Source organism: Spermophilus citellus (assembly GCF_964194105.1).
Source record: "Spermophilus citellus genome assembly, chromosome: 2".
In the NCBI taxonomy this organism is placed as follows: domain Eukaryota; kingdom Metazoa; phylum Chordata; class Mammalia; order Rodentia; family Sciuridae; genus Spermophilus; species Spermophilus citellus.
The window spans coordinates 34544561-34563653 of NC_138183.1; the positions used below are offsets into that span (position 1 = coordinate 34544561).

At 50.2% G+C, this 19093-nt stretch overlaps 1 protein-coding gene across 1 annotated transcript; it reads right to left on the bottom strand.

Annotated features, from left to right (window-relative positions):
• Nucleotides 1-9496: 9496 nt before the first annotated feature.
• FOXE1 (forkhead box E1) lies at nucleotides 9497-10624 on the bottom strand (the record flags this gene model as incomplete). Its single annotated transcript, XM_081281213.1, has 1 exon — nucleotides 9497-10624. The coding sequence occupies one exon, from the start codon at nucleotides 10622-10624 to the stop codon at nucleotides 9497-9499; it is 1128 nt and encodes a 375-aa protein (XP_081137339.1).
• Nucleotides 10625-19093: the final 8469 nt, after the last annotated feature.

Consider the following 19093-nt stretch of genomic DNA (forward strand, 5'->3'; position numbering starts at 1 on the left):
TCTTAGGGACCCAGGTCATCCCCCCGAACCTCATGAGAAGAGCATAACTTACAAGTCTCTGTAAGTTCAAGCCTGATAGTTTATTATGATTTTTAAATCCCTTCCATGTCATTATCTCAGGAAATGGTTAAGAAACCTCAAAGTGAGTGAAGTGGGGAAGTTTTACTACACTCATATCATGGAGAACTGAAACTCAAAGAGAGGTCACCCAGAAAGTAGGGTGGAGCCCCCACTGGACTCGTGACTTGAGCCTCTGACCCCTACTCTTGCTGCTCTGCTGTGGACTGTTGCAGAAGGACACACGGTGCATCGATGATCTCCCTGATGGGCCTGCACTGGGTGCCCACAGCCCTGCAGACTGGGAAAGTGGTTCAGTGGCAAGAAGCGTGAGGGTGGGCCCGAGCTGGGTTACTCAGCCAGGGTGATCTCAGCCCAGGGGTAACAGGGAGCCTGCACAGGAGGAAGGCCCTGGATGTTTCCAGTACAGGCCTAGTGCCTCTCTGAGAACAAGGGAGCCTGATTTACTGCAAAGCCCTGTGGCCAGATGGCCTGGCTTCAAACCTGCTCTCAGTGTCTCCTCCTTGGTAGTCAGGAATGCATAGAGACAGGGGCTGCCACACAGCACCTCCCACAGAACTCACTGGGTGACAGTGCCTGTGACTGGTGCCAGTGAGGAAAGGCACGGTTGTGCCCATTTTATTGCTGGGAAAGTTGAGGCTCAGACTTGCCCTGGTATCAGAGCCAGGACCTGAACAGGTGCTTTTTTTCAGGAAGGAAGGAAGGCAACTCCTTGAAAACTGCAAAGTCCAGATCAAAAGTCAGATTGGATGGCTGTTCCAGGTGCATTTCCTGCCTGTGTGTGGGGTCTGCAGGGGGGAATGGGAGCAGCCCTGGTTTGAGGATGAACTCAGGAAGAAGTCCTCCAAACCAGGCCTGAAGTGTGTGTTAGGGCAGAGCTGGGGCCGGCCAGCCTCTCAGGGCAGGAGGGTTTGGGGAAAGCTGTTTGTACTAACTGTAGTTCAGGGTTTGGGTGGAAAGGCTCTTTTAGTCCTAGGGTTTTGCTCTCCTCTTGCCCAGCTGCAGGCCTGGACGGGTTCCTGTTGGAAGGAAGTCAGGCCTCCTCCCGCAAGGAGAAAGGGCCCTCCCGTCTGTGGTGGGCGGCATTGTCCTCCCAGATTCCAGGCTGTCAGTCTCCGGCTGAGCTCCCGGGATGCTTAGCCTGCAGATTGTTTTGTTAGGTTTCTCCTACAATTAATTTGGAAATTACCCAGCTACCTACAGCCTCTCCCAGGTGTTCTGTAAACTAAGGGCCTGCTCCTGCAGCTTTCACCTTGGTGGGACCAAGGAGGGCTGAAGTTGGGAGAGTCCCCGATGGGGTGACAGGAGGCTCCATCCCATAAAGGTAGGGCTTGTTTTTAGCAACCAACAGGCCCCTCAGCTTTGGCACTAACCATCCTACTTTGTAAGATCTGGAGCAACCAGATCTACACACTTCAGAGACATTATCTTTAAGCCCCACACGCCCTGTGGAGATAAGTCAAGGGTGTGTGGAAGAGACACCCTACTCAGTCCCAAAGAGGACTCCCTGGGGCTCTAGTCACCACCAATATGCAGCTCTCTGGCTTCTACATCCAGGGAGGAAAGTTACCCAGACTTCTAATTAATTCATCCTGCTGTGGACTTGTTACACCTGGGTCAAAGGTCAGTCCATCCCCCAAAAAGGAAATGCAACCTTGAACTTCTCACCTGATCTCCTTGGACCTCACTTTCCTCCCTGGAAACAAATGCAATTGTAGCTTGCTGCTTTCTAGAGAAGTTGCAAGAATCCCAGAGATATCATGCAAAAGTGCCCGGTGCACCCTGAACATGTGGCTCTTTGATAATGTGGATTATTATTAGTCAGCCTTGCTCCTGCTAAGCCACCTGCAGCTGGGAAGAGCCCTGGCCTGGGGTCTTCCATGTGAATGTACTGTGTCACCATGGGAAGTTACCTTCCTGGTGTTCTCCTATAAAACAAGGTGTAGGACTAGGCAACCTGTGGGCTACATATTTATTGATAAAAATGGAAAGTCTCAAAATAAAACAAGTATCAGTTTTCCTGTGCCCTGTAAAAGTCACGTTTTGTATCAGCATGCATTTGGCTGCAAGTAACATTAAGCTCAAGGACAGTTTCTTTTTTTTTTTTTTTAAAGAGAGAGAGACGAGAGAGAGAGAGAGAGAGAGAGAGAGAGAGAGAGAGAGAGAATTTTAATATTTATTTTTTAGTTTTTGGCGGACACAATATCTTTGTTGGTATGTGGTGCTGAGGATCGAACCCGGGCCGCACGCATGTCAGGCGAGCGCGCTACCGCTTGAGCCACATCCCCAGCCCTCAAGGACAGTTTCTTAAACTTGAAGGACAGTTGTTATTTCTACCTGCAGGTGCCCAGGTAGAAAAAATGGTTTCATGGTGGGGTCTCAGTGATGTCCTCAGGCTGCCAGATCCCTCCCACTTTTCTGCTCTGCCAGCCTCAGCAGGCTGGTGTGTTCTCTTAGGCTGACCCTCTGGGGGTCAACATTCAATACCCAAAGATAGAAAAAAGCTGTTGCTCTTTTCCTTTTTTTGTTTTTTTTTTTAAGAACATAGAAATGTTTCCCAGAAGCCTCCAGCAGAATTTCCTGGGTATCTCTTCAGCCTGAAAAATATCCTGTATCTGTTTCTGAATCAATTGCTGACAAGATGTTAGAATTACTATTTCATCCACCTTAGACAAGTCAATATTTAGCCTACAGGTCCCCTAAGGGGTCAGACTTCCCCCCAAATACAGGACCTACTGAAACCTGAACAAATCTGGGGCCTTGTGAACAAAGAGGAAGGCAGGAAGATATGTCAGAAAGAGACAGATTGTTTTATCTCTGTCGAGAGTGGTCCATCTGGCCACACCCAGCTAGGCCATCCAAAGCCCTGTATAAAATTCCATGAGAGAACAGGCAGGGAGAATGGGGACAGACCCTGCTTTATGCGAGGTCAAATAGTGACACTGAGTTCTGATTGGAAGTTGGGGTAAAAGAAGTGCTATGTGGGAAAGGGGAATTTTGAAAACACTCATTCAGTGAAATTTTCTCAAAACCCTTTGCAGGACTGTTCCCGGACATGCCCGTGTTGCCATCGCATTTCCTGGTCCTTAGGTCTGGTAGATAGGGACCAATCACTGAGAGTGGCTGGTCTGGCTGGGGTTGGAGCTGGGTCACACGCTGGCAGCTAAGCTGGGAACAGATGAGGGGAGCAGTAGAGGCAGCAGGGAGCCCTGTTGGGAGATGGGTGCTGTGGATCAGCTCTATTACTAGGATGGTGGCCTTGGAGGTGGTTCCTGAAGAGTGGGTGGCCAGGGTGAATTCTCAGTGAAAGGAACACGTGGGAGTGTCTGGGAAAGAGCAAATGGGATGCTGGCTGGAGCCTAGGGGTGCAGAGAGGCAGCTAAGGGAGGTGAGGCTGGGAGCGGGTAGGCCTAGGGTTTAGGCAGGGTCTCCAGTGTGGTGCGGAGTTGCTTTCTGCTGCAGACAACAGGAAGCCAACTCACTGGGATGCAGCTTAGCTTCAAGGGAATGAGCATGTAGTATGGGGCAGAATGGAAGCAGAAGGTAAAAGCACCTTGGGATCCCTGGCTGGTTACTGGGGGCTGAGAGCAGAGCCCAGAGTTAAGTTCTGAGCCTGTGGTTCTCACACTCCATCTCGTGGTGGCTGAGCACCTCTGTGCCTGCAAAACCATAGCTGGGCTCTGCTCTGTGTGAGAAGCCACTCCAGATAGTGCTCTATACCTGGGCTGAAATCCACCCTGATTCTGGCTTCCCAGTTCCTTCCCTACTTTGGGAGGGGCTGACAGCTGATCCCTGGGCCTCTCAGATTGTGGTTTCAGTACCCAATTAACCCTTCTAGGCCGAGCTGGAAATCTGAATCTCAATACTCAAAGAGCGGGTGTGGGCTGACAGGAGGGGCACAGGGAACTCCACCAGGAACTCTTCTAAGGAAGGCCAAGGAGTGAGGACCACTCCATTGCAAATGCAGGTCACTTTTAGTCTCAGCCAGGGAGGAGGGAACACCGGAGAGAGAGCAGGGTCAGGGGATGCCAGGCAGCCAGCTCATGAAGGGCCTCTCCCCCCACCCCCTACCCTGCCTGTCTACCTGATTTTTAAAATTTTATTCACTGCTTGGGTTGGTTTGAGAAGCACTAGCTTCACTGCTTTTCCTGCCTAGGCAGTTCTGAGCTATTAGCTCAGTTTGCTCACCCATTTGATGGGGTACCTAACAGGGAAGCCCCCAAGCTTCATGCTAACACCTACTGTCACTACCACGACACACAAATGATGACTGCTACTTCCAAAGTGCCTTTCTAAGATGATAATCAAATGTAGTCTCCTCTGGGGGAGGCATAGGTTGTATTCCAGCTTGGACGTTGATAACTGTGTGGTGGGCAAACGAGTCATGTACTCCTTCTTGGGCTCTATAGAACACACATTCATGGCATTTCTGTTTATTCCTATTATTGACAATTCATATGAGCACTGAAATACAAGCCCTGAATCTCCCGAATGTTCCAATGTGGTCCTGGGAATGGTACATCCCCAATCTAATCCTTGCTTTATCTTTCATAAAGCATGCCCCTATCTGCATTGCTTTTTATGAGGGACATTTTCCCGCAGTTATCTTGTTATGTCAACCCCCACCAAGGAGTCAGCACTTCCCAGGAACTGGATGAGTACCGGAACCTGAGTTCTCTAGAAAGGTGTGTGTGTTTGAGTCAGGGGAGAATTTCTTAGGGCGTCTAGAACTTTGGGCTGTCTATAGAGGATCCCTGGACCCAGACTGACTCAGAGGTAGGGGTCCCTTTCTGCTGGCCATTATGTCCTACAAAGAAAGGTGAAAGAGAGAATATGAATATGAATGAATATGTGTGCCTGTGTGTGTGTGTCTGTCTGTCCCAATGTCAAGCTATCCCCAACTTGGGGCTGGACCTGAGTGGTCAGGGTCAAGTTTATTCCACAGTTGAGGAAATGACTGTACAGAGTCCTGAACCCAAGGTTTCCAAAGAGCCTCAGCTGGGAGTCAGGAGTTGCTCTGCCTCTAACTGGCACCCCAGCACCAAGATACTTTGAAATAACTCTCCTTGAATGCCATTATCCCGGTCACCAGTACAGCTGGAAACCTGAGGTGAAATGCATTCAAAGGGCCAGAATTCCAAGACTCAGGGAAAAGTTGACATGCAGCCCTGCCCCCTTGCAACCCAGCCTTCTTTCTGCAGCCAGAGCCACAAGGTAGCGCTGTGATGCTGGTTAGGGTTCCTACCCAGAAACCGAGGCTGCTGCTCTCAATAACAAAACATTCTTTCATTTTTTTTCTGCATTTTGGCCCAGGGCTTATGTATCTCTTGAGGAGATACTGAAAGATAGTTCCTGGTCTAGTAGGTTGAGGATGGGACCTGAGATTCTGCTCTTCTAGTAAGCTCCCAAGGGATGCTCAGTAAGCTGGGCCCCAGTCTCAACAAACAGCAGGGAGGGCTCCCCTCCCATACTAAACTTGTCCTGGCTCTTGAAGAAGTGCTTCCTGAATTAAAATGACCACAGCAAGAGGAGTTAAAGAACAGAGGGTGAAAGGGACTTGTGCCTAATTTTATTTGTGGTGAAACTGCGGCCTACCCAGTCCACCAGGGAACTGCACTCAAAATCTCATGGCAATACAGCAACAAAGTCAAGACTCAGGCTCTGTGTAGGGAAAACAAAAAAACAAGCAAAATTCAGAAAAGATACTGAAGTGTCACCTGTGCTTTCTCTGGACAAACTATGGGTTCCTTTATCCACCCCCCTTTTATTTTCCTTCTCCGCTGCTCCCTTTCTCTTATTTTATTAAAAATAAACAAACAAACAAAAAAAAAAAAACAATGAACACACCCTGGTTTATGATAAGAAAAAATAATTTTAATAAAAGAAAATTCTCACGGAGTTCTTAGTAAATGAGATCATGTTTATGAATGGGCTTGGTAAACTGTAACCGCATAAGGCAACTTCATGTCCTCGGTGTGGAGTTCAAGCTCCAGCTGTCCAAAAATTACTTCAAAGAGGTTCTCTTTACTATTCTGGAAACGCGAATCCCCGCCTTGAAGAGGGTCACCGCCGCTTCCAACACGATCCATCTGGAGCCGCTTCCTGCTCCCCCCTTCACCTCAGCGGTAGGGACACTTTCCTCAAAGCGCAGGCCTCGGGGATCTTCCTCCTTAAATCGGGGAAGAAGGCTCCCTAATCCGTTTCGTACTAAACGACCTCGGGCCAAGTCTGCTTTTGTTGCTGGTTTCCTACGCATAATTGCAAAGCAAAGTTAATTTGAAAGAAAAAAATGTTACAGCTCAGGGGCGAATTCTAACGAGCCTTGGGCAATTAGGGAAGAACGCATCTAATTACCCACAGCCCCCGGGGCGCCTGCACACGGTGCTGGAGTTCAAGGCCCGAAGAGGAGCGAACTGGCTTTCTGAACTCCAAATAGGAAGGAAGTAAAGATGGAAAGAAACGCACCTCCAGTCTCTGAGCTCCCCAGATGAGGGTGTCAGAAGTTCCCTTCTCGGGTTTGGGGACTCCTAGAGTTAGAACGTCCCAAGGTGCTGCTGCTGCGGTGCGATGGTCTCAAGATCCTAGGGTCACACGGGCTGCAGTCCGGGTGGAGCACAGTCCCTGCGCGGTGCCCATTCATGCTCCGCCCGGGTGGCGTGCGAGGTCTGGGTGTCGCCTGCCGGCAGGAGACCCAGAAGAAGCTGTCTCTCTTCGTGCATCTCCTAGCCCCTTGGCTGCACGCAGTCAGTCCTCTCTCGCCTGGGGATGATTTTTGCTATTGGCATAATCTCTCATCTGTCGCCCAAACCAACAAGGAGTTGGCGGGAGGGGGCGGCGAAGACATCCAAGCGGTTTCCAGTTCCATCTTTTCCCGGGCCTCTATCGCGAAGCTCCAGGAGTTTTGTGTCGCGGCGACACACAGACATATATATGTGTATATACATATATATGTATATATGTATATGTATGTGTGTGTATACACACACATACATATACATATATACATACACGCCTTTCCGCACGTCTATGTCCGTTCCTTTGCAAAGCGTTTCTCACCCGCTTGTCTCCTTTAACTTCAGGAGGTCCCTCTGAGGTAGCAGACGCAAATTCCCATTTGAGGATGCTAGAGAAGGGACTGGCTTAAGGTTAATGGCATTGTCAAAGCACTGTATTTGGTAATCAAAAAACAAACACAGAAACAGAGACATTCAATTCCCTGCTAACTAGGTGCAAAAACTGCTCTTTCCAGCTCTGGTGTGGAGGCTCTCCCCAGCCAAGGATAGAACTCTAAGTGGAAGACTCTCAATTTCTGCTTCTGCCATCCTGACCTCTATGTCTGGGAGAGCCAGTAGAACTGCACCCATAGAATCCTTGCATCTCATACATGGAAAGGTTCACAAGAAGAGGAGGGAGGCCCCAAACCTGGAGATTCCATGGTCACTGGGCTGGGTGGGTGCTCCAGCTGCCACCTGCCTTCAAGTGGTCATTTACTAAAACCAAAACCAGGAAGAAACAACACTTAGGCCTGCAAAGACTGTCCACAGCAGTAGCCCTCAGCCACAAGGGGCTAATTCAAAGTTAGACAAGTTGTCAGTGGAAAATATATCCCAATTTTTGAAGACATAGCATGACAAAAGAGTAAAGCATATCAACAATTTTTATATTGAGTACATGTTGAAATGATATTTTGGGTATATTGGGTTGAATACAATATATTATTAAAATTATTCTCACCTGTTTCTTTTATTAATACGGCTACTAGGAAATTCAAAATTACATCGATGACTTGCATTCTATTTCTATTGGATACCACTGATTTAGACAAATTCCTGTCTAGACTGAACTATATTCTTTGTGAACAGAATCGAATGGTACAGTCCCCCAAATAAAAAGAAATTATTAATAGTGTTCATACAACCTTCTTCACGGCCCCACCCTTTCCTACCAAGTTAACTCTGCAGAAAGAGGCCTAGTTTCTCTTGCCAGAACTAGTGCTCAAAGTTTTGTTTGTTTCTTTTTTTTTTTTTTAATTAAAAACAGTCCATCTTACCACTTAGTTTTATCTGAAAGCTTTGAGTGACATCTCTGACATATTTAATGTTGAAAGTCCTCCCCCACAAATAAAAATTTATGAGATAAAAGTGGGAGTGTTGCTAGATTTCCTCTGATTTTGGTGAGCCTGTTGCTTACAAACAAAACAAAACAAAAACAAGACATCAAAGTTAAAAATCCAGTTTCTTTCAAAGCTCACTTCGTTGACCATCCAGTTTAAATGTTCTTTTTGCTTTCTGCATGGGAAGGCTGCTGAGGCAGAGCAGAGGGTGCCAGGAATGGGAGATCTAACCCCAACTATTGAGAGCATCACCAACCAACTACCTGAGTCCTCTCATCTCTTTGAACGTTTTAGCGTACCCATTGGGTCCAGGGCTGCTTTATGAAAAGAAGCCATGGATAATGGGCAAATGTATTTCTACTTGCCTCATTGGAAAATCAGATTTATGGTAGGGCAGTAATAGCTGTGGGATGACCAGCACATCCCGCTCAAAAGATTCAACAATTGTGATATAATTGCTTCTTGGAGCTAGTCCTGGGACTTTAGGTGCTTGCTATGATTTGTATCAATTCCTTGAGTGATGGTTAGACTTTGGATTGCTACTCTGAGGCCCTGGGTGGCCCACCAATGCTGCCAAATATGCAGGGTGGCATCCAAGTTGATGGTGTTCTTAAGTCTAATATGGGGGAGGGGAGTGGACTGGGAGAGCCCTGTTGTGTAACAGGGAGACTAAAGGTTTGAAGGTTTGGAATGGAACTGGGTCTCACTGGAGAGCTAAGTGTGGTCTGAAGTTCTCAGAGGCAGGGAAAACCAGCTGGATCAACCAGAGCAGATTTCTTCTATTTAAAAACAGATCTAAAAACACCCACTTTTTTTTTTTCAAACTTGTCCTTACTTTCAGAAGAAAGGCGCTGTCCTGGCCTGTTATTGCAGTAATGTAGTCAAAGGTACAAAAGGCCGAACCAAGTGAAAAAGCCTGTTTTGTGCAGCACAGGAAAGGGTGAAGCTATATGACTCCCCAAGATTCGGATCCTGGTGTAGACACTGCGCTGTCTCCAACTCCATCCTATATTGCCATGGACCCTCCCTGATAGAATGCCAGAAAGGCCTGTTCTTTGGGGCTTCACCCTCTTGAAGATCCCTTGTGCTAATCCAAAAGCTGTGGGCAGCCTCTCCTCAACTCCCATTTACAAAACAAATCAGTGTTTACACGGTGTGCTAGGAGATTGAGCCTCTCCAGCACTCTTGATACCTTCCTCGTGGGTCCCAATTCGGTCCTCTTTCTAGTCCTGTCCTCATGTCACGGGGATATTTATTTTGTGTAGACAGCCAAAGTATCTATTCGTTTTCATCCCTATTGTCGGCTCACATGGCGGACACGAACCGATCTACCCCTCCAGGATAGGCGGTGGCATGGCGGGCATGGTAGGCCCCTCCACTGCTCCCTCCCAGTTGCCCGCCAGGATTGTAGCAAGGCCCTAGAGCTCCGAACTGGCCTGGCGACGTGCGCCCGTAGAAGTCCACAGTGGTCTCGACTCCGCCACTGCTGCCACCAGCCGGGGACGAAGCGGGTCCCGCCAGGCGTCCAGCTGCAGCGAAGAGCGCACTGCTGGCTGCTTGAGGGTATGCGCCATCGGGACCCGTGTAGGCAGCAGCGTAGGTGGAGGGGTTGGCTGGCCGCGCCCCTGCGCAGCCGGTGGTCTGGTAGCCGGTGGTAGTGGCGGGAGCGCCTGCAGAGGCAAAAGCGCAGGAACCGCCAGGCCCAGACGGCGCGGGACCCAGATCTGGGCTGAGCGGTCGCTCAGGAACCAGGCCGAAGACACGGCAAGGGCTCGGAGATGCGGAGGGGTAGTAGACTGGAGGCGGCGCGGCGAGCGATGGCGGTGCATAGCTCGCATAGACCGCACCCGGGTAGGGCGTGCGTGCGGCGGGCACCGCTCCCGGGAAGATGGCTGCAGCGGCGGCAGCGGCGGCTGCGGCTGCCGCAGCCGCCGCGTCGTGCATGTAGGCCGGGTAAGTGGAGAGGTCCGAGCGCTTGAAGCGCTTTCGGCGCCGCAGGAAGCTCCCGCTCTCAAACATGTCCTCGGCGTTGGGGTCCAGCGCCCAGTAATTGCCCTTTCCCGGGCGGCCGGCCTCACGCGGGATCTTGAGGAAGCAGTCGTTGAGCGTGAGGTTGTGACGGATGCTGTTTTGCCACTTTTTGGGATTGTCACGGTAGAAAGGGAAGCGTTCGGTGATGAATTTATAGATGCCACCCAGAGTGAGGCGGCGCTCGGGCGCGTGCGCGATGGCCATGGCAATGAGCGCGATGTAGCTGTAGGGCGGCTTCCCGCGTTGCAGGGGGCGTTTACGCCGCCGCCCACCCGCGCCGCGACCCACGGCCTCCGCGGGGACCCCCGGCCCAGCCGTGGCGGCCTCGCCGCGCTCCTCTTTCACGGCAGCCAGTGCCTCCGACTGCGACGGTGGCGGCGGCGGCCCGCTCTCGGCGGTCATGGCTCAGCCGTTCCGCACGTCTCCAGGCGATTGCGCCGCGGGTCGCTGTCGAGGGTCCGAGTGGGGACCGGTCCGAGGTGGGAACTCCGGACGTGGGGTCCCTGAAACTGAAGCTACGGCCCGCGGTGGAGAGCTCTGGAAGACCTCGCAGGCTGGCACCGAGAGCACAACTGCCGGGACTGGGGCGCGCTGGAGGCTGGGTGCCTTGGCTCACAAGGATAGCACAGTACCGACAGAGGCTCGCGAATGCCTTGACCACTTACGACTCAGCTCGTGTTCTGGGGTTCAAGGCCAGGAGGCGGCGCGGGGACCGGAACTGGGCTCAGGTCACCGGCCCGAAGGGTCCTTTGCACGCTGGCGCCAGACCGTGAAGGGGTCCGGAAGTGGTTCTGGGGTTTGGGCCGCTGCAGTTGGTCTGGAACCCCTGCTGGTCCGAAGATAGCCGTCGGGATGTGAACGTAGAGGAGGTTGCAGGTTCGGAGGCCTGAAGCGAGGGCAGTTAATGCCGGCGCGGGGCTTTCTGGCGCGGGCAGCGCATGCCGCGCCCCTACGGCCCAGGTGGCGGGCCGTACTTACGGCAGAGGCGAGTCCAGGCAGTAAGGTCGCGGCACTGGCAAGGGCGGGGGGCGGCCGGCAACAGCTCCCCTTCGCGGTGTTGGAATCCAAACTTCAGGAAGGCTGGCGAGGTGCTCCCTTGCTTACACCCCGATCAGCTCCTCCCTCCGCCGGCTTCTCCTTAAAGGCCGCTGCAAGCGTGGGGCGGCGCCGGTTACCTGCCCGCCCCCCGGATTGCCCGCCCCGCGGGCCTCGGGCTCACCTCCTTAGGTAGGCATAGTTGTGGCGGCGCAGCCGGAGCCCCACAAACGTCAGAGCAAGGAAGGCGCTTGGAGATGCCGAGGGCAGGCCCCATCAGAGCACCAACGGGAGACTGAGGTCATGAAAGTCTAGGGATATCTAGGTGTCCGCACTCAGCGCTTTCGGATTTTCCCACCTCCGTGAAGAGCTGGGACTCGCGGGTAAAAGGAAGAGCTCGCCTCACTCTCCGGTCCTGAGAGGGTGAGAACTGACCTGGGGAGGGGGTTGGTTGGTTATTGTGGGCTGGAGGACAGAACGGGAGAAGTTTCAAGTAACTGCCTCCCAAGGTCTTTCATTGTGATTTCTAAACCCTGAGTGGGCTGTCCTGCCCACTCGGGTCACGTATTTCAGACGGAGATTCCCAGACCCGAAAGGGAAGGTGACTTGCTACCGTCCCACCGCAACTTCACTACTTGCGCCTCTATTAGGACTGCGCTTCCAGCTGCGTGTCAGAGGTAGACCCTTTCCCATTTTTTAGTCCTAGGTTCCTCAACTGTACCCAGGATTTGGATCGCAAGAGTTCTTCTGTTACCGATATTTAGGGAAAGACCATCGTCTTTGAGGGGCTTGGGACTTCTCTCTGGGTGATGGAAAGTGGAGGGAGACTAGGCTCCTGTCCTCTCGCAGTTACGGCCTTCTCTAGTCCCCCCGGGGCCAGGGAGGACTCAGGTGCTCTCAAACTAGCAAGCAGCCCCTTCCCGCAGCGGGGTTGAGGGTGCAACTTGCGGGTGCTACTGCGGGTAGGCACGTCGGCCCGTGAAGAGGCGGGCAGAGGGGACCCCTTTGCTCAGCGAGTGTCCGATTTCTAATGAAGTTTCTTGTCGTCCCCTGAAGGTAGGACTCCGTGCTAGCCTGGGACTTACCACCGCGCGGCCGCGCCGACCGGATGCACCCTGTGGCCATTATCGGGCCGGTCCCTTCCTCCTCGCAGGTCCTCAGGGCAAATGCGGATCTACAGGACGGTGAAGCCGGCTCCGGAGGCTCTGGCTAGGACGCAGCTTCCCCGTGGGGGCTGTGGGTACGAGGCCGAGCGGAGGAGAGTGCCTCAGGAGCTCCGGAGATCCCAGGTAGAGGTTTCTAGTCTGAAATGGGTGACAGGCCTTTGGGGTTTTAGTTGAGTTCTTCAGTGAGTGGAGAGCAGGCTCTGCCCGGGCCCCGCCGTCTTCGGAGGAAAGAGGCAAAAAGTCCAGATCCTCGCTCCTCTGACCCTAGCTAGTGTGGGAAGTGATCTATACCGTTTTGTTTGACTTCCCTAGCACAGGCGCTGGGAAGAACGAAGAGGGGCGCTTTACACTCGCTAAACAAAACATCCACCTTCCTTCTTTCGAAGTAAAAGAATCGAAAAGCCAGGTTTCGTCCTGTTTCGTTTTTTTCCAAAAGGGAGAATTCTTGAAAAGCCTTTACTTTAACTGGATTGTACCATAGAAATCTTTTAATACTGATTCTTTGATTTTCTGTATTTCCAAGATTCTGAGATTTAGATTTCCAGAATTTAAATTCTGGACGATTATTCCCTCGTGATTCTGTAAAGTTCTTTGACTATGGTTGTATTCTTGTGACTTTAAACTCCTGGTTAAAGTCTAAAAGCCTATTGATTATATATTAAGATACTAGAACTATGACTTTGTGCCTACTGTGAGCTGCCGCTTCTCTAGTTTTAGTTATATTTTTTCAGCTCTAAAGTATATGCTATTTATTTTGAATTCTTGTCTAGGAATGTCTAATCAGAAGTTTTAGGTCCTATAAATCCACAACTCTTCTTCCTTGATTCCAAAATGTGAGTGCTGGATCCATGGTTTTGTAGCTCAAATAATCTTATTATAGTAGATTTTCTAATATTCATTTCTGTATACTTTCATGATCAGCCCCATGACTTTATGATTCTCTACTTTTGAGCTCCAGTGATTGGCTGCATGCCTCCATGTCTCAGTATTTTCCAATCTTCAGTGTTTCATTTTTCTAGAATTCTGATTTCTCTCTCTCTCTTGAACTTTGTTGCTAACCAGCTACACCTTTGCTCCAGACCAAGACCTAGCCGCCTGAGATGAGAATTCTCCAGATCATGAGTCTATGATTTTCATGAACAAAGGACCCCTAAGATTCCATCCTATAAATGTTTTAGTCAAATATTACACTTTAAATTTTGTACTTTGAAGATTCTCTGACTCCATGATGTAAAATTGAGAATACATGATTTGATGAGTATAAGGATCTTGAGTTTACCCGTTTGGATCAAAATCATACGTAAAAAATTTCCTCTGTGCCAGGGCATTTCCTTCCTTTTCTCTTTACTTTCTTCTTAGTTTCTTGAGTAGGGATGGGGTGGTCATGGTTAAGTCTTCCCCTCTTCATGTTGTGGGGCCACACTATTGAGAAACACTGGACAATGAGGGAGGGTGAATTCCCATCCCCTGGAAATCATTCTCCCAGTCCAACAGAGGTGGGATTTTGTGGCTCTTGGTGGGCCAGACAATTTCCATCTGATTCCCTCCAGTATTCTGCCCCATGTATTCCTGACACCCCTTGGAGAAACCTGAACCAACTCAAGCCATTTGTGTGTGTGTGTGTGTGTGTGTGTGTGTGTGTTGAGGGGGTTCTATAGAAGATGCTAGAAGCTCTTCTGTAACAACTACTTTTTTTCTGGTTTAAACTCCCTGAAAGGTTTGTAAATAAAAACGGGGATTCAAAGTGTTGTGGAAAATTCCTCCACCTTCCTTGACCCCAAAGCTCCTTCATAAGGAGGCAGAGGTGACCAAACTGGTCTGCTTGCGGAAATTAGAGCTGGAAGGAGACTGGGCCCACCCAAGTTGAGGAAGAGTTACTTAAAGTCATTGGGCAGACAGCAAAACAGGTCTTCTGACTGGCTCTCCTGGCCCCCTGGCATCTCTGTTCCCCCCCCCCCCCCCCCCGGGTTCTCTGAGCCTTGCTTGTGCTTAATTTTTGAACTTGGGCCACTTTCTGATCCAAATACTTTCTGTTGTATATATATGTATTACCTTCATATATATACAACAGAAAGTATATGCAGGATACTTGCAAATATGACCCAAGAGTCTTCTTACAGAGGCAACACAATGATCTCTATTAGAATTATCTTAGGGCACTCCAGTCCCCGTGACCGTTAGAGCAAAACAAAGTGGCCCATGTCACACTCAACCCAGCAGACCACTGTGGACTTTAGTCCGCAGCACCTCGGAGTTCTGAGGGCTTCAAATCCAGACTCCTGACCCACCCAGAAGTTTGAACCATCTTCAGCGCTTCTTAGGCCTCAGTTTCCCCTTCTGTGAAGTAGGGATCTCTTATCTGTCCCCTCTTTTTCACCGAGTCTGAGGAATGAAGGAGGCGGGATGCATGGTCGACCCGCGATCGTTTTCTTCGTGTTTTATATTCGGGTCAAAACAAAGAAGAGAAGCTGCTAGGGAAAAATTCAAGCCTGTCCAAGATGGGACGAGATGAGATGCCCCTCGTTGAATAGGTAGCGGGTTAAGTCAAACATTTTCTGTGGCCTAGCTGGGATTTTGAGCCTCAGAGGCCCCGGGCCAGCGTGGACTCTTTCCGCTCTCGCGGGGACCTCCCGGCGCTTGGTCTGAAAGTAACGTAGCTTGGAGTGCTTTGTCGCCGCTTGTTTACTTAAAACTGCGAAAAGGATTATCTTCAGCCCCAGGACGGACAGTGGAAAAGAGAGAGAAAAAGGAGCCCAGAAAAAAAGGAGCCCCTTGCCTCCCATCTTCGGGTTTGCTTGGACCCGGCCATCAGCCTCCGGGTTAACCCTGTTGAAGCACCTCGAGTTTCAACCCCCTCCCAACTTCTGCCCCGAATCCTCTGTGCGCGCTGCCCACGCAGGTCCCAGAGCGCTCAAGTCCCAAAGCGCAAGAGTCGGGCTGTTCGCTTGGTCGGAGAGCTTGGTCGGAAGCAGAAAAACTGCCCCAGAGCGCATGGACGTGTCAGACCGCGCACCGGGAGTGGTGGCAGGTGTAAGGCGGAGCCCCCGCTGCCCCCAGGTTAGCTCCCCAAGCTTTCCCCTGCGTTAGGTGAGCTTTCCGACCACGGAGGAGCACAGGACATCAAACGCATTGGCTTACTTTGAGGGAGGGAAGAGTCGGATGTGGCCGTGGACCCTGTTGGGACAACCTGGGGCCTGGGGAGGAGGTGGCACCAAGAGAGAGGAACTCTACCTTTTTCAGCCTTTGCCAGGTGCACTCGGATTAGATTCTGGAACCCTCGGTGTAGGATCTGCTCTCAGGGAATGTCTGGCCTCCGGGTTTGTAGGGAAGGGCTCTGGGACTCCCAGAAGCCCAAATGTGTCCGGAAGATTGTAGATGTGCTTTTTGGGAAGCCCGTCGTCTCAGGTTTGCAATACAACGTCTAAAGAGCCGATGATTACTCCTCGGCCTTAAAAAGGGAGTTGCTCTAGACTGGATTCTACTTCAACCATCAGACACAAAGGAAGAGGCTCGCTGGGCAGCTTAGTTTCAGGCTTGCCCTAGGAGAAGCCTAAGGATTGAGGCGTTGGTAGGTGTCCTGAGGACCCCAACCCCTGGTTGCCTGACTTGGCGCCCACAGTATGAGGCAGGCGTGGCACAGTGAGGCTTCGCTTTGTGCCTAGCTTTTTAGTCCCTCCACCCCACCCAGGTCTTTGTCTCTGTCGCTCTCCCTGGGAGTGTGTGTCTGTCTCAGATTTACCATTATCAGTTAGCCTTTGTTAGGATTATGCCTACAGGTGTCTTCCCTTTTGGGGTGTCTACCCAGTCACTCCTGAAGGGAGACTGCAGGGGCTGGCCAGTACATTCCAGACAGTTCCCTTTGCCCACATCAGTCTCTTCTCTCCTGGAGGATGGTGCAGAGTGGCAAGGCCAGGAGAGACAGACATCCACCTAGGAGGACTCTGGGTGTGCTGGAAGTCATGATCCTTGTCCTTGCAGCTCAAGTGCTTGTCCCTCACTCTGCTCCTTGAGCTTTGCATAAGCTGCCAGGGAAGGAGAGGGACCAGGGTTATAGGGTACCAGCTTTCTCAATATATCCAAGGTTTCAGACAACTCTCTCAGGGCACTCTAGCGTTCTGTCTCTGTGCAAACTCAGGTCACTTGGCTGTCCAGAAGCCCTCATCATCCCAGTGGCAAGAGCAAGCACACTTTCTGGGACATGGCATTCAGGGCCTTCCCTACACAATTCCATCCCTTTCTACCTCCTCTCCCCCTTGGTCTTCCTTTTTGGCCAATGTTTGAGGACACCACTCTAAAGGAGCTCCCAGAGAACTGCAGACACTCACAATTGAATAATTCCCTAACAGAACATGTGACAAAAGCTAAAATCCAATCAAGCTGGGGCAAGCCCTAAGAGGGAGTGTTTGACCCATTATGGTATCAGGGAGGACTCCCGGTAAGAGGAGATATTTAAGCTGAGGAAGGGAGAGTCTGGGCTTTTGCAGGCTCAGGTTGGGATATGTGGCTTCATGTCGTTTGCCACCCAGATCATCAGCACAGGGCACAATGCAGCTCTCCTGTGACAGCCTGTTACTCAGAGTTACCCAGTTTTGGGCTAGTGTCTGCCTCTGCCTCTTTCTAACTGTGTAACCTTGGGCCAGCCATTGTTCTACTCTGAGCCTTATATTTTCAATCTATAAACTAGGGATGATAGTAATGCCATAAAGGAGTTGTGAAGGCTAATAATATTAACTTGCACACACATAACTCTTATGTACACTGTTTTAATCACTTTATTTTTTATTTGTTCTAATTAGTTATACATGATAGGAGAATGCAATTCAATTCATTATACACAAATGGAGCACAACTTTTCAATTCTCTGTACACAATTGTTTTAATCACTTTAGACATTAAATACAATAATGTATCAGGCAGATCATTAGCTGGGCACTAGGGATTCATCCAGGAGAACCCACAGAGAACTGGATCTGGAAGCCATGGTGACTGGAAAGATAGGCCATCCAGGCAAAGGAGCAAAAAAGCCCAGAAGCAGAAGTCTCATGGATAATGAAAGGGCATGAGGGAAATTCAGATCAGAATAGCACCTTCTGCCCTAGATTCAGCTGTGAAGGACCCTGGGATGTTCCTGGGGCCTAGAGATAAATAGTTGTCTCGGAAGAACATTTTGGAGAACTTGGCCTTGCTGGGTAGGGGTACAGGGTCTTTTAGGGACAGCTGCTATCCCTGGTATTCTGGAAACTTAGGGACTTGGATCTGTATGCAGCCCTGGCCTCTGCCTGGGCAGATCAGGCCCAACCTTTTGGCAGGAGGGTGAGGAAAGCTTCAGCGCTGGGCTTGATCCCAGCTTTGGTGAGTTCAGACACAGAGTCTTCAGTCCTGAGGCCATGCACATGCTCACTGTGTTTACTGGCTGGTGGGGGAGGACCCCAGGCACTATGGGACTAGTTAGGGAAAGTGGGCTTGGACATAATCCAGCAGTGAAAAAAGGTGAGAAATTGCCCTTGGGTCCCTTTAGGAGGCCTCAACCTGGATGGACATTGTGTGTGGCTCCCTGCATTCCCTGAGCCCTGGCCAGGCCAAACTGTCCCCAGTGGGACACTGAATGGCTGGAACTTGGCTCTGGGTCAGTGGCTTGACATTGTAGGAAAGACTTCAATTTATACAATGGTTCTGGGGATGGAGAAGAGTGACAGAAGGAGAGGAAAGATCTCTCTGGAAATGGCCAGGAGGTGGAGTTGACAAAGCTTAGGAGATGCCACTAGTTAGCTACTGTGTAGAGGTCAGTGTCTCAGGCGGCTGAACTGTCCTCTATAAGCCTGTCTTACACAAAGCAGGCACCTAGTAATTAACTATCTAAGGAGTCACATCATTGCCCTCCAAAAGCATCAGCAGGCTTCTGTTGCTTCCACGTTTAAAGCTCTCACTGTCACAGACTTCCTACTAGATTCCTATATCTGGTTTGTGGCTGCACTTCACTGCCTGGGCATTTGCTGGCCAGAGACAATTGACATCTGCTTTACCCAGTGAGTAAGCAAGACTCTCCAAGTTCAGGTAAGCAGCTCTACCTCTTTTATAAGATTCACTTTGCCCACCCACCTCCTAGTACTTCTTCCTTGGCACCAGGGTTTCTCAAATTTGTCATTTATGGTATTGAAACAACCTAACAAATGAACAAAAGTGGAAGATTTCTACCAAGAAGAGAAAAGGGAGTGTCCTTCGTACCACACCCTGGACATGCTCAGCATTTTATCAATGACTTAGAAGAAGACTCAGAAGGGAAGCTGATTGGCCTGTGGCTGACCATGATGAGATGCTGATGCTGTAGCTGTCAGACCCAAGGCTTGCATTAATCCGTGGGCTGGGAGACGGAGCCAAAACCAACAAGAAGACATTTTTAAAAACTGTTATGAAAACATTGTAACTTTACAGGAGACAAACCAAGAAGAAAAAAGTCCCCCCCATGCCAATTACCTGTCATTCATCTACTAGGTTTTCTGTTCTGTGTTTTTTCTTTTGTGTTCTTATACATATACAGAATTTGTATGTTTACATAGGTGGAACCATAATGTATGCACAATTCTGTGGTCTTTGTACACAGTGCATTTGCATTATTTTGTAAACAGAGCTACATGTTGCTCCTCACTTTTTTTCCCATCTGTAATTGTGA